The sequence below is a fragment of the Pollicipes pollicipes genome, unplaced genomic scaffold (assembly GCF_011947565.3).
Source record: "Pollicipes pollicipes isolate AB1234 unplaced genomic scaffold, Ppol_2.1 Scaffold_5724;HRSCAF=6776_pilon_pilon_pilon, whole genome shotgun sequence".
Taxonomy (NCBI): Eukaryota; Metazoa; Arthropoda; class Thecostraca; order Pollicipedomorpha; family Pollicipedidae; genus Pollicipes; species Pollicipes pollicipes.
The window spans coordinates 16,432,824-16,448,116 of NW_023596746.1; the positions used below are offsets into that span (position 1 = coordinate 16,432,824).

Consider the following 15,293-nt stretch of genomic DNA (forward strand, 5'->3'; position numbering starts at 1 on the left):
ATTCGGGTCATCACCATCGCAGGGTGGTTCAGGTTGCCTGTGTTCACACCGTTGCTGTAATTGAGTACCACAAACTTTTCGAACGTACCTTGGGAGAGCGATCTGGGGAGCGCGTGGTAACCGAGCCCGAGCACACGAAGCGGAACGGTCCCAGCTTCGGCCCCATGAGCGGTTTGAGCCGTGACTCTCTCCTGGCTTTGTCCCAATATCTTCTGATGGTGCCCTTGTAGAATTAGGGATGTCGTATCTACATACATCCCACCAATGTACTCCATTGCCAGCCAAGACTCCCTCCCACTCGCCTTCAGCGCCAAAACTAGTTTTCCAGTCGAATAGGCAGACCGACATGCTTAACCTCATGTGCCTTTTACGATTTATATGCTTGCCATTGGAGATGCACCCCTCGTAGCCACCTAACACCTTGTGACAAGAAAAAGCAGATGATTTGGTTAGCAGATGATTTGGTAGCAATGTCCATGGCCGCAACAGCGTATTTCAAGGCAATACTGCACCACTCGTCCAAAGGCAAAGCGATACACGAAGATTATAATGACGTCATTAGTGGTTATTTTTTCTTCGCCATATTTTGTTTCAACAATGAAATAACGATTCAAGGTGCATGACAATAGTTTGCTTTTTACAAAAATACTGACAAAAGCACTTATTTTTGCGAAATTACTCCCACGATCGTATGACGTCATATAGTGCTCAAATGGTGAGTTAAAACAGTACACAGCAATCTAGGAACGAGGAGCACATTGCAAACCGAACTAAACGGGGTCTTCGAAAAAGCAGGAGACGGCCAAGTGTGCCCACAAAGCTTTCACATGTCTCTTCAAACGCCAAGATTGATGAAGGGCTAGGACACTAGAGCATATTTTCTTGTTCGAACTTGAAAGTAATGTATATCACTGCGTTTAAGCTAGCGTTCATTAAATGCATGTTGAATAAAAAGACTTGCAGAGGAAAGGCGTTCTGTCTGTTTTCATGAAGAGTAGGCGTTCATATGAGTCTCCCACTCTCGTGGGCAAGAGGACGCTATTTTATCTCTGTCCGGAGGCGTGTCGATATGAGATGAAATTCCGTGATAAGTTGTGCATGATGGTTACCGCTCCGCGTTAATGGATTTAAAGGTTACAATGCAACCAGTTTGTTTTTGTTGAGACATCCTGAACTTATGGTATGCTTATGGTTTTCAAATAACTGAAAACATGTGTGCATAGCACAGGGAAGGCCTGTGCAAAAGCATCATCCGAAAAGAAGAACTCATTCCCCATCCGAATATCCCCAAGTAACAAACCTACCAAATTTTCTGCCACTAGATTAATAGGGTGGGCAGATGTGTTATGCAACCCTTTTGCATTAAATATGATGATCCCGGTATAATATCTGTCTGGTTCATTATGTTCAGTACGTTAAAATACGCCAAATCTGGCGGAATCTGCGTCATAACTCAACCTCATCTTCGTTCCCAGCCTTTGAGGCCTGAAGACCTGAAGTGCGCCAGCATCGCAAGAAAGTATCTGCATTGCCTTGGCCCAGCATTCTTGTCTTGCCTATGCCTACCAACTCAGGGGAGGGGGAGGAGGGTTGGAACATTGGAGGGGATTTTAATCAGCACCGAGGGGCCCCGAAAGCCTAGGAAATGGCACCCCTGGTTAGAGGTAATGTAGCGACAGCTCTGCCAACTGCACGAACAATCACGTCTTCCAAGCGAGACACACGTCCATTCGCAGTCCATTTAGTCATCTCCTTAACACAATCAGGCGGTACCTCTCCGAATATCCTGTGCATCCGCCGAAGCCATTTTGCTATCAAAAGGTTTTTAACAGTATAGCTCGCCGTATAAGGGCGTATGGCGGTCGAACGTTGGTTTGGAGTAGAGAGGGCAACGTCGCGACGTCACCGCTATTGGTTCCGTGTGCTAGCCTGCCATCTGGGCGACGCCGGAAGCACTAGAACTGTCGTGTTTTGCCGCTCCAGAGAAAACCTGCGGTCCTTCTCATTAAATGTCTGCGTGGCAGTCGCCAGTCGGCTCCTGCTTAGTCGTCGGTGTGACACAAAGTTTAAAACTATTTCTCCTCACAAGGGCAAAACTTCTGTAATGAAGGCCAAAACGTGCACACTGCCAAGCTTACGTGTTTCAGATTAATTGAATACACATTTTTGGGAACGCTGCCAGGAACATTTGTTCACCGTTTATGGCGAACTGTCCAAAAAAGCGTCAGCGTGTTTCCATGGGATTCCATATGGTTAGGTCCTTGGATCAAGGCATGTGATTAATATCGGACATGCCCCCGTAAGCAGCACGTACGCCCCGAGGAGCTTCACCCATAGCACAATCAGTATGCACGTTCGAGAGGAAGTTCCCACTTTAGCCAGACCAGGAGCTGAGATTCGCTACCAAACTTGAAGGGACAGGTGGAAACTGGGGCAATCATCCTCGGAGGAGGGTAGAGGCAGAGTGGCCGGCGAGGAAGGCCACCATCGCGCCCCAAAAGTCAGGATAACAGGGCACCAGACAGACTTGTGTTAGACTCCATCTTTTAAAATCATTTTTAGTCGGCTCGGGACCGGCTCACAGATTTTGGGATCCGGCTCCCGCTCATGACTTATAGCCTTTCCAAATTGTTCGATTCAGCTCAGCTCAGACTCATGGCCTGTATCGAATCACTTGACTCATGACTCGCACAGCTTGCAAAATCAAAGATCCGGCTCAGTTCTGGCTCGTTGTCTTGTGACCCTAGGCTATATGACTCATGTATGCATGTATGTATGCACGTATGCATGTTTGCATACATGTATGTATGCATGTATCTACCTATCAATTTATCTATCTATCCATCTATCTATCTATGTATATATATATATATATATATATATATATATATATATATATATCGCGGTATGGAAAAGAGGTACAATTGTCCTCGTAGCATGTTTGTAACTTGAGCCTAACAAATGCAGTGCAGCAAATGATTCCTTTCCAGTAATCTGTTAGCAACCAGCTCTCAAGTCTCAACGCCAGGCTAGCACACTGCCTGTCGCCTACGACCCAGACCCATTAGTTATGTAGCACGCAATGTGAACTAGACTGCATTTAGCCCGGCAGTTCGCAGTGGGCACCGGGCATGTGCCAGCCAAGTGCATTTACACGTAGAGAATCACATCTCCGCTAGCCAGCACTAACCATGCCGTCGGCGATTGCATACAAACAATTCAGCATCGGATTGAAGTTCTTGTAAAAGTGATTAGCCAGCATTTAGCTAGCAGAGCTAACGATTAGCTGGCAGCTAGCAGTTAGCAAGTTAAAAACATATTGTGGACTTACTTCACTTAAGTTAATTGCGATTGCATTTCTTACAAAGCCCAACAAAGATCTATTTCCCGTCTTCCGGTCAGCAGGGAACTGAACTGAACTGGACCAAATAGCTCAACCAGAGATAGGCTTACGTAGGCGCCGATTACCATTTCCGCTATGATACCTCGAACTGATTATATCAGGTCACTCTATAATAAGCTAGGATTCTAAACAGATTTCAGCGTTACATAAACTTAAGAGTGCTCTGCGCCACTTTACCCGAATTCCAAGTCTACTAAATGTGGAGGCCAAACTCTTTCTTGCAAGTTGCGTGTTACGTGGAAAAAGTCATTGATGGAACCCCGGGACGTCAAATTCCGTGGCATAAAATCCGCAATGAGACAAAACGGCCTTCCCGTATTGCTGTTTATTTCATATAGCCTCAGCAATAACAGGCGTTCAAGAAGTAGTGAGTGGGGATTAGGCATAGATTAGTTCATTGTTGTGAAATTGTCGGTTGGGAACATGACCGGCCCTTGGATTTTATAGGTAGCAGACAACCCTTCGAAATATTTTCTGATTTCCGACTGAGCTATGACAAAGTTAAGTTCAGGAATGCAATGTCGTGTTCGCTGCTTATAAATTACAACAAAAAGCTTTGTTCTGACTGGCAAATCACTTGATAACTAATCCTAGATATCCTTCGTTTTAACACTCTGAAATTGTCACATAAGACAGTGGTAGAAGCCTTATTCCTCGGAGAATATTAGAACGGTGCTATAGATGCGTTGATATTTCGGCAATATGCCTGCATCGAAACGAATAGCGGAAGTGAATTCGAGATCGCCTGCCGGTGTCCAACCCGTTTTTTCATGTCTTTTTTGACACAGCGAGCCGCAGTTTTTCAGGACACCAACATTCAGCGGATGAGACATGGAGCGATTGCCGGCCTTACTACGATACGGTGGATATCTAAGAATAAGAATGTGCAACATACGCGTGCATGCAAACAAATTCAAGTACGCAGGCATCACACATCACGCGTCATTCAAAGATGCAAGCGAGTTAAAGTAAACAGGTCGCAGACAGCACGCATCAGTTATACATGCAAGCGATTTCAGTTAAACAGGCTTCGCGTATCAGGCGTCGCGCATCACTTACACATATAACAGATGTTAAGCTAGCACACATCACAAATCAAGGTGCATATCACGTTCGTATAATCGGCCATAATGAGCCCTGTACGTTAATGTTTTTGCAGACCTTTCATTAGAATAGATTCACTCCTTTTCATAATGAGGCACCTATTTTTTACATTATATATTTCATACAAACTATTTTCATCATGCGGCTATTACTACTGCCTTATCTATGTGCATAATGTACTCCACAAATGCACTTAACAATTCTAAATGATCACATTAACTTGTCTAGGTCGTGCTTTGCGCGTGCTCATCACGTTGTCATTTTCATCTGAGCCATATTACTCACCGACAAGACATTGTAAGAAATGGTCGGCTCACTTTTCTGCTGGCGAAATTGGGGAAAAATTTGATTTAGCCCACCACTGAAAGCAGCACGTTTCCCACTGAGCCGACTTAGCTCGCAGTGCGGATCGCAGATGTTAGCGCGCAGATCATCTCAAAGTTCGAGTATGAGGTCTGAAAATGTTCAAAGACCCAGGAAAACAAGACGATTCACGCATCGGATGGCCTTGGTTATGTCTGTGGGCCTCAAATTCGCTATTAGGGCCAACAAATTGGAGAACAGGAAAATAGAGGGCCCTATGATGTTAAGCGCGTCACATGAACAAATCAAATCTTGAAGACTGAGGAGTAACCGAATCCCGCTACCCTGCTGCTGTCAGACCTCTCACCGCCCGTATCACAGCAGACCTCTCACCGCCCGCATCACAACGTGACGTCAGACCTCTCACCGCCCGCATCACAGCGTGAGGTTCTAACAAAGTGCTGACGTTAACGCGCGCCCGGATGGCTGGTTAGATACCCTTCGCTCAGGTGGAAGCGAATTTGATCCCCCTGAAATTTTAGAAACTAAGGAAGTTAGAGATACCAAATTTACAGGGTGTATTAACCGGTACGTGAACTCACTTAGATCAAAATTTGAGGATACCAGGTCATGACTTTCTGGTAAAATAAAGTCAAACAAGGTCAAATTTCAGGCTGATCTCCCAAGGGCCCCTTGAACCTAGAAAACTATTTTAAGAAAAATGCTCCATGGCTCATCTAAGGTCAGTGGCCCTTGGTTGACCTTTTGAAAGTCATGGTGACCAAAATCATACAAGACCGCTTTGAGTTTTGCATTTGGATAAGCGACCATTACGCTAGGCAGTATGTTCCTATAAACAAAATGCTGACCTGGGTCATCGTGTGTCAGTAATCTATTCTGACCTTTAGGTAGTATATGGAAGGTGTATAGTGTGATTACTGTTGTCAATAAATTCGAAATGAGCACCAGAAGCTACCCCATACAGCAAGCCCAAGAGTAAAAAGACAGGTTGGCTTTGACCTTGGTCTGACCTTCATAACTGATCTCAGGTCAATGCAATTTGTTAATTGCATTGTTGTGTTGCCTAAGACAGTATCTCAGATATGCATGGCCTCGTCCAAAACTTCGTTGTTGGATCAGATTGAACGAGATCCTAGAAATTGCCTTCGCTGAAAACATGACCTGACTTTTACCCGCCATAGATCAGTGACCTTTTAAGGTGCATCTGAACGTTTAAAACCAGACGATCCGTCATGTAATTTTTCACAGCTGTACAAAGTGTGGCGCGGCTACGCCGCGCCGTTCGGAATTCATCCCGGAAAACCTTCGAGGGGGGAGGGTCAATTGGACCCCCCCCGAGCATGTGTTAACGGAAAGCCAACAATGCTTGCTGGCTTGCGTGGGCAAGCAACGAGGTGTAGACCTGACACTACCATGCATGCGTATGCGTGGTGGCATTTCACAGCGGGGTAATATTGTGAGCTGTGGTGAATATGTAATGCCGGGGAATATGAACAGGGCACTTGGAGCTTCCCGTTGGTTCATAAACTAAGTGCAGCCTGTAGTCGGAAGACAGCCTCAGCAAACTGCATTCTGCGTATTTTTTTACCCATATTCGAGATCCCGGGCGGGCTGGACAACAGCACTGTTGCAACTCCGGCAGACGTAAGTGGGGCTTCAGTTCTCCTGCCAGCTGGCAGTGCACCTCATCGCAGTGGGCTGGTGGACTCCAAGAACGTTCCTATGCACCATGTTTCTGATATGCAAGCGTCAGCAGTCAGGACGTCCACGGGCGTTGTTAACATGGTCACAATCCTGTCGTAAAAATGGTTCTTGACAATACATCTCTGCCCAAAGTGACCGACGCCTGCTGTGAAAGAGCGTGTGTTCAGACCAAACTTCGAAACCAAACGTCATGCATAGGATAGGAGGAAATTTCGATTCCGTCAAACGACATCAGTCGTTTGTGCCAATTTGCTCCCGTCAACCTGATGTTTCACGTGCTCCAATATTGTGCTGCAAGATCAAATTAATCGGGCTACCCCAAAATGTTTTTTTTCACCATAATGCAACGGTACTATAGCGAATGTAGGCATAGCGTCACTGCACGGTCTTCCGATTCGGGAGCTCGTCAGCGATGATAGAAGGTCCCGAACACCCGAACATCACAGTTCCGGCCATTACGAGAATGTTCCATTTGTTGACATTAAGCTTTCCATTGCTTTTTTGTCTAGGGGGGGGGAGACAATCAGTCCTACCACGCCCGAGAATTAATGTTGAACTGCTGAAGTCTACACATTTCGCGCAGCTTTGCCACATTTAACAGGGATTTTCAACGACTGTCATACCAAGGGGTGCGTCAGACCCATTCACATTATGTAGATGATTCACCTGTTTTCAGGAATTGCGGCCTCATTTGCAATAAGCTTTGAGGTTAAATAGTGAATCCTAGTCATTGGTGAGACACAGTGCGAAGGCCTCCGCATGACCAGTGGAAGCATGGTTGGTATTAAATGATGGGGCTAGTATATATAGGTTCATCTGATTATGTATAATACAATTCTTAAATCTGACGTTATTGATTTTATTTCACCTAGATAGCTGTGCGTCTGCTGTTCTGTATGGCATCTGTTTCGTTTACTAACGGCAGGTACTTTGCAGCGTAAGTCGCCACGGTCATGGCGTATTCTTCCTGTTTACCAGGAGTGCAGTATAAGATGAGTTGATGATATGCAGCTTTGCCAGAGAACTTGCTGAGGTCTGTATGACCGCGTGGGGACATGAACATGGTTGTCCCAAGACAATCTTTAACTTTAATTACAATACGTTATTTCGTTCTTTTTATGTTATGCCCAATAGCACAAGAGGAATAACGTAAGAATGACCAGTTAGAATGCCGATGTATTCGGACCCTCAAGCCAATCTAGCTTTCTTTTCTCCCACTGCAATCGCACTGGCTAGTGCTGGTGATGTAAAAACACACACACAACACCACACACACACACACACACACCTAAACAACACACAACAAAACACACACACACACACACACACAACACACACACACACACAACACACACAAACACACACACACACCACACACACCACACACACACACACACACACACACACAACACACACACAACCAACACACACACCACACACACACACACACACACACACAACACACACACAACACCACACACACACACACACACACACACACACACACACACACCACACACACACACCACACACAACACCAACACACCAGCACCACACACACAACACACACACACAACACACACACACACACACCACACACACACACACACACACACACACACACAACACACACACACACACACACCACACACACACACACACACACACAACACACACACACACACACACACAATTGTCCAAGGTATTGATCCAATTTTTTCGCATTTACATTTCCAAATGGTTTCGGTAGTTGGTCGTCAGGCGGGCCACCATGCGCGGGACGATATAGTGCTTTGAACCGTATACTTCAGTCAGTGCTTTGCCTAGTTTACCCCGGGATTGAACCCGCCGACCTATACCGAGAACACATGCTGACGGCTTTAGGATATATGCTGTCAAATCTCCTACCATAGCATCCGCCCGCATTGGCTTCAGCGCAGCAGAACGGCGATTGCCTGAGTCGACCGATCTGAGGCGACCGTAATCGTGTCACTGCCACGCGGCCATCTGGGACCTTTTTATTCGGTCATTTTCGTATCTCTACTACTCTACGACATTCGGCCTTACTCTACTCTATCGCTCTACCCCAAGATCGACCATCCGCTGTATTGGGCAACCAGTGATGGATGATAAAATAACCATCATAACAACCACAGGTGAATTCGTCTCGCACTAGTCTTTAGCAATACGTAATCGTCTAGCCCACCTACATCCAAAGCTCCTCTGGTTTGTTTGGGCACCATGATTCCAGTCAGAATATATTGCTGATGCCGGTCAAAAACACACACAGTACTTTGGCATGCACTCATTTCATACCTATAGAACAGGTCACACTCGAACGCGCGTTCAGCTAGATAGATCATGCTCTGCATTGGTCCGAATACATGCTCGAGTGCATTATTATTAAACATTCCGTGACTTGTTATTTTTGTTTTGTTAATACATAGGCTGTCGTTTTGAGCAGGTCTAATAATAATGACTGCAAACACCATAACCGCACCACAATCGAATAACACTGAATTTGCTGTGCGTAGTGGGCTCTAACTAGCAAATAGAAAACGTTTGCAAATGCTCGTGGTAAGGATATTGCTCACGTACATCTCATGATATAAATAACGAGCTATCTGTATATGTTTCGGCACAGCTCATTCGCTCCTCGTCGGACGGCAAGCTTGTAACGACTCCCGGAGAGCGCCGCAAAGGGCCTGTTCGTGAGGGGTGATTTCGACATAACTCTTTCTACCGTCTCCAGGTGATCAATGACACAGGGGTTCAGGACATGCACACTGCGACCGGTTTTTTTTGAAAAGACGCTTTGGTCGCCTGTGATGAAGGTGGCAACGTCGCCCCAGCACAACCCTGGGACGGCCGCAGACCGGATCGCGACAAATCGGCGTTCTGAGGCCCCCTCGCTACGGACGTCCATCGCTACGACGTCCGCTTATACGACTCCTCGCTCGCTACGGACGTCCATCGCGACGCACCTCCGTGGGCCGTCTACGATGAACGGCGCTCGGGCCTGGCCGTAACCGACGGCGGCGGCCCTCCCCTAGATGTTGTTGGAGGCTGGTGGCTGCTGGGCGGCCATGTTGTACTCCGCGCGGTTGGCGCGCCGCCGCAGCCGGGTTCACACAGCCGGTTGTCGCAGAGCGGCCCGGGCGGTTAGCAGGTGCGGCGGGGTGCTTGGCCTTGTACTCCTCCCACTCCGTGCGGTGACGTCGAGCGCGGTCCCCAGTCGTCGGTGGGCTGGCTGCAGATCTTCAGCCGCTCGGCCAGCGTGCCCGGCGTCACGGCCAGCAGGTAGACGGCGTACCCGGGCATCATGAGCAGCGATGCCAGCGCCGACAGCCAGCCCACGCCCTGCGCCCAGGCCGGGAACTCCACGTCGCGGTAGTTCACCGGCGTGTTGAACACCAGCGTTGTGATGAAGATCAGCTGTGGCAGGCGGGCGGGCTGTGAGTGGCACGATCGGACGGCCACGACCCACGACTGGCTGTTTTTAACGCTTCTCACTGTTGCATACTGCTTCAGATGTATTGTGATCTTACTGTTTTAACTGTGAGGAATTGACGAGGGAAAGCAGCAGTTCAGTTTTTAATTGCTTATTAATTTTTTCAACGCATACAGTGAACCGGTCGGGCATCAGCCAGTGTCAGAAGATGCACAGACATATCAAGTTATTAATCCCAAGTTGTACCGATATTGTTGATGAGCATTCGAAAATTAAATACGCCAAAACACCTAAAACACGAAGTTGACGTGACAGTAGCTCGCGATGGTTACCAGGGCCAGTGCTAATGTAGCTTACGATCAGGACGATGGGCGTAATAAAGTTCCAGCAAAGTCTCCACCAGGTTCCGATAGGTCTCTGCGCCATGAACTCCACGTCACGGACAAACTTCCCAGGGCCTGTGACAAAGACACATGTGCACACCAAGACACAAGACACACAAGACACACAGTGAGCAGAGACAGCCCACTACGCACGACAGTTGCAGGTATTGGCGAGGAGGCGTCACGTACGAACGTAGTCAGCAACAAGCCATTTGTGCGAGTTGTCCTGCAGTCGTATCATGCAATAATGCCATATTTTTAGCTTGATATAAGCAACAGCAACGGTCGCGACAGTGTTTAAAACAGCGCGGTGTAAAGCTATCGACAAATCGAGGCCATCTGACGCCCGCTATCGACAAATCTAGGTGCAGCAAATCAAAAGCTGGCAAACACCCTTCCGGTAGTACTTCCAGGCAGACGTGTTCGACTTCAGCTGAATGGAATATTGGCTCACGAGCCAATCGCTTTAGGGTGAGTCGGGAGCTGAGTCGGCTCGTTAGAAAAAAATGTCCCTTTATGCCCCTCGTGACAGTGAGTCATATGGCTTAACTTAAAATGCTTACATGAGGAAGCACAGCACGCCCAACACGCCCAGGACAAATTTACAGACCATTTCAGGGTGTTGAAATGAACATTATGCAGCATTAGTTTTAAAAAAAAACTTTTACAAAACCAGCACGGAGTGCTACCAGCGCAATTCGTTCCTTGGCTATTTGGGCCCATTTTTCATGCAATTATACATCCATATGTGTATATATGTATATAATATATACATCAATATGTGTATATATGTGTATATATAATAATCATATATATAATGTGCACGATCACAAAGCGACTAGCGGAACTGAATCAGATCTTTGATATTGCGAGCATGACCCAAATGATTCAAGCATGCAGACATGACCGAACACAAGTGAGTCATGACACATGACACAGGTGATTAACACAGACGATGAGTCTGAACTGAGCCGAATAAAAAATTGAGGGACCATAATTCATGAGGTGAATCAGATCCCAGAGCCTGAGTCGGTCTTGAGCTGGCTCCAAAACATTAAGTCAAGAACAAGTCTGCTTCGAGGACAGCGAAGCCTCGCAGAGTGAGCGCCCGAGTCGGCGACCTACCGTAGATCCAGGCGAAGGCGATACACTCGCAGATGCAGACGAGGATGACGGACATGGAGGCGCAGTACCAGTCGAGTATCTGCAGCACGTACATGCCGCCCTGCGGGTTGGGCGGGACGATCAGTAGCTGCATGGCTCTCACTGCACAGGTCAGAACACAATGGGCAGGCCAAACGGTCATGTTCTTATAGCAACATTGCCGGAAATGTCCGGGACAGAATCCCTTTGTTTGGCAGTAATTAGGTACAAGTTAAGAAGACATCAGGCGCCATCGTCGTCTGATGCCGTCAGGCAATTTGTACCACCCCAGCCGTATCACCAGCGTGACGATCGCTCTTCCGCTTCTTGTGACGATCGCCTGTGACACATGGACACTCCCGCTTCTCCCGTGTGACAATCCGTATGAATGGCGCACCCTGCCACGCATGTGACGCAGGCCTGCTAACCCATACACCACCGACTGTCTTATCTATGCGACCTCCCTCTCCCACCCGTGTGACGCCGCGCTCTCACCTGCGTGACGCAGGCTAGAGAGATGAGGCTCATCAGCATGCAGAGGACGAGAGTGATGAGAGGCTTGCGGTGCCGGTGCTGCGGAAACTCGTCCAGCAGCGACGACACGACCGTCTCGATTTGCACGAACTCGCTGTCGATGCCCAGCAGGAAGAGCATGAAGAAGAAGAGGACGGCCCAGAAGGGGGCGGCTGGCAGCATCGCCAGTGCCTCAGGGTAGGTGACGAACGCCAGGCTGGGGCCTGCGGGTCGTCGGCCAGGTCAGATTAGTGCGAGGTGATGTCCAGACTAGGTCCTGCGGACCACTGACCGGTTTGGACTGGGGCTTGCGGACCACTGACCGCGTGGGACTGGGGCCTGCAGATCGCTGGCCGGGTCATACTGAGGCTTGCGGAGCACTGAGCGGGTGAGACTGGGGCCTATTGACCGGGTCAGACTGGGGCCTGCGGACCACTGGCCGGGTCAGACTGGGCTTGCGGACCACTGACCGGGTGAGACTGGGGCCTATTGACCGGATCAGACTGGAGCCTGCGGACCACTGGCCGGGTCAGACTGGGGCTTGCGGACCACTGACCGGGTCAGACTGGGGCCTATTGACCGGGTCGGACTGGGGCTTGGGGACCACTGGCCAGGTCAGACTGGGGCTTGCGGACCACTGGCCGGGGCAGACTGGGGCCTGCAGGCCGTTGACTCCGGACCGACGGTCGGGGCAGAATGCGTACGGCCAACGAACAGCAGACTAGGTCCCCCACCAACCAGTGACTCTGCTAGAGATGGAAGGTATGAACGTATAAAAATTTCTGAGAATAGATCTACGTGCGGGAGACGCGAAATGGAAATCTAGTTAAGACTGTTGATTACCAGCGCTGAAGGCCGTCGACACAACCACGACCATGTCAATTGCCCACAGTGGTTTGTGTCGGTACTTTTCTCACATGGTGGTAACGAAGTTTAGAATTTCAGCTTATCAGACTCAAACCCAATACCAGGCAGGTAGTCCGTAAAACGAGACGCAGGACGACTATACCATAATATCGTTTGATAGTAGCTCGAGCAGACGTAAACTTCTCGTAAGTCATTTACAATTATCTTTCAATTTCGTTTGTTGACGTTGGGATCGTTAAATCCAGACCACAGGCAGGCTCCACCAATTCTTTCACCTTTCACTCCGCTACTCTGCCTGGACTATCCTCGTCAACCTGGCGGACAGCCGGCTCGAGAGTGGTGGGCGTGAACATGGTACCGATGGTGACAGTGCGCGGAGGCTTCCCTGAGATCGCCCCGCCCTGCTACGATTCAGCCGCTTCCTTGCGACTCGGGTTTTCCCCAACGATTGGAAGATCGTGTGTATAGTGTTCATCCTGACATCAGGCGATCTGAATCTGTACCAGTTAATGAAAGACCCCTATATCTCCTAAGCATGCTACCTAAATTGTTATCTAAATCTCAGCTGGTCACATTCTTGTCAGTGACCAGTTGAGCATTTATATAGATTGTAACGGCTTCCTCAGTCCTGCCCAATACGCTTGCCGGCAATGTCATTTGACTCTGGACGCTCTGCTCGACGCCTTCGGAGGCCTGGTGAGAAACATCGACAGAAACTTCCCATATCCTCGATACCAGGTGCAGCAGGTGTCGGGCTATCCAAGGGCTTCATGATCAATTTGTAACAAAGCTTCCGTAGTACGGCGTCGATCCCGAATGATCGCAGGCCATCTTAGTACTCGGAGTAAGGCGGTGCGTGGATGACTGACGAACCTGCCAATGCTCCATGGGGTGTCTCAAGGATCCATAATTGGTCCACTGTTATTTACTCTGTTCACAAACGCTTTGTCCAGTCACCAATGACATAGTCCGCTCAGCTCATATGCAGATGACTACCAACTTCTGGGCCGTGTGCATCCCAAAACAGTCTTAGACCACCAAAAGCAGTCTGGAAATGAAAAACCCAGGTTTGTTACACCGAAAAATCTCTGAAAATCAAAAAGGCAAACCGACTTCGGGCTACGGCTATCGGTCTACGCGATGAAGATAACTTCATTAATTTTAGGCAAAATGTTGGGGAACAACAGATGAAGCCTGGAAGCCTAGAAAAGTTGTTAAAACAGGTGTTGTTCCCCACTGTAAATAAAGTATATCACGTATGAAGAGGTGCTAAAGGTACATCCGGGCTTCCAAAGAATGCCAGTAAGAACGCCTGGCTGGATTATGGCCTATTGCCGCAGCCGTCATCTAAAGGCCCATTGCCGCAGCCGTCATCTTAAGGCCCATTGCTAGTGATCACCATCTCTGTGCACTGCAATCCCAGCCCATTTTATCGTGTCTGAATTCGCCACTGAAATAATGTTTTAGAATGCTCTTTACTGCATGGCAGCAGACGATGGAATGCAAAATTATCATCTACTCATTCTTTTTTCAAATGCTATGAACTCCTAACCCCCGTTCCTGGAGATACCCGTGCCCTAAGTGTTTATTTTTCTTCCTCTGGGGCCAGATGTGCGCATATTTTCCGACATAGTCCACCATCGCACCGTAGTGCTGGTATACCTTAGCACGGGCGGAACCACGGGTTTTGAGTCAGGGTTTCGTTGAGCTAAAACAGGGCCTCCTGTTCGAGAAAAAGGCCTGTCGCAGCACTTGCATATATGCACAGAGGGGCCTCGTAATCCAGAACAGGATGCTTACGGTTCACGATGGGGCCTCCAAATTTAGTCAGGGAGCCTAGCTACGCTCCTCCTTTTTCTCGGTACGTATCAGAAAATTGCCCTCGACCCTTTTTCATATTGTCTTTATAGCAATGACCTCTCTTTGCACGTTGATGATGCGGCTATAATTCAGTACGCTGACAACGCCCAGGTTTTTGGCTGCAGACCACAGCATAACTCGGCTTGAAACGCTCTGAAAATGGAACCTGGCCTGACTGTACTAATGTGATAGCTGTGGAAAAACGCCATCAAATTGCAAACTAACTGGAGTGATCGCGATAGCATCTTGCCCAAACCTCAGTCGGCGGCCACCAGTCTCGCCTTAGTCAGAATAAACGGTGCGATTGTCAACGGACGTCACAAGCTGAGAACCGGGGTGTCATATTTGACATTCCTATGCCTGTTAACCCCAGCACTTTATCCACGGTGAGGCGCTCCTCGGCCACATTGCTGTCACCTTGCCGTACTACCTAGCCCTGTCTACCCCGTACTACCTTTTCTAGCCCCGTTCTACCTGTCCTACTACGTAGTTTCTACCTGGCGCCGTAAACGAATCTGGCATGGCGTCAATCCGATCCTGT

General features: G+C 48.4%; 1 protein-coding gene across 1 annotated transcript; it reads right to left on the reverse strand.

Moving 5' to 3' along the window:
• Window positions 1–9,697: 9,697 nt before the first annotated feature.
• On the reverse strand, window positions 9,698–12,273 carry LOC119102727 (sodium- and chloride-dependent GABA transporter 1-like). Its single transcript, XM_037226185.1, has 4 exons — window positions 12,008–12,273; window positions 11,495–11,594; window positions 10,344–10,444; window positions 9,698–9,970 (listed from the first exon to the last, which is right to left on the reverse strand). The coding sequence occupies exons 1-4, from the start codon at window positions 12,206–12,208 to the stop codon at window positions 9,698–9,700; spliced, it is 675 nt and encodes a 224-aa protein (XP_037082080.1). The 5' UTR covers window positions 12,209–12,273.
• Window positions 12,274–15,293: the final 3,020 nt, after the last annotated feature.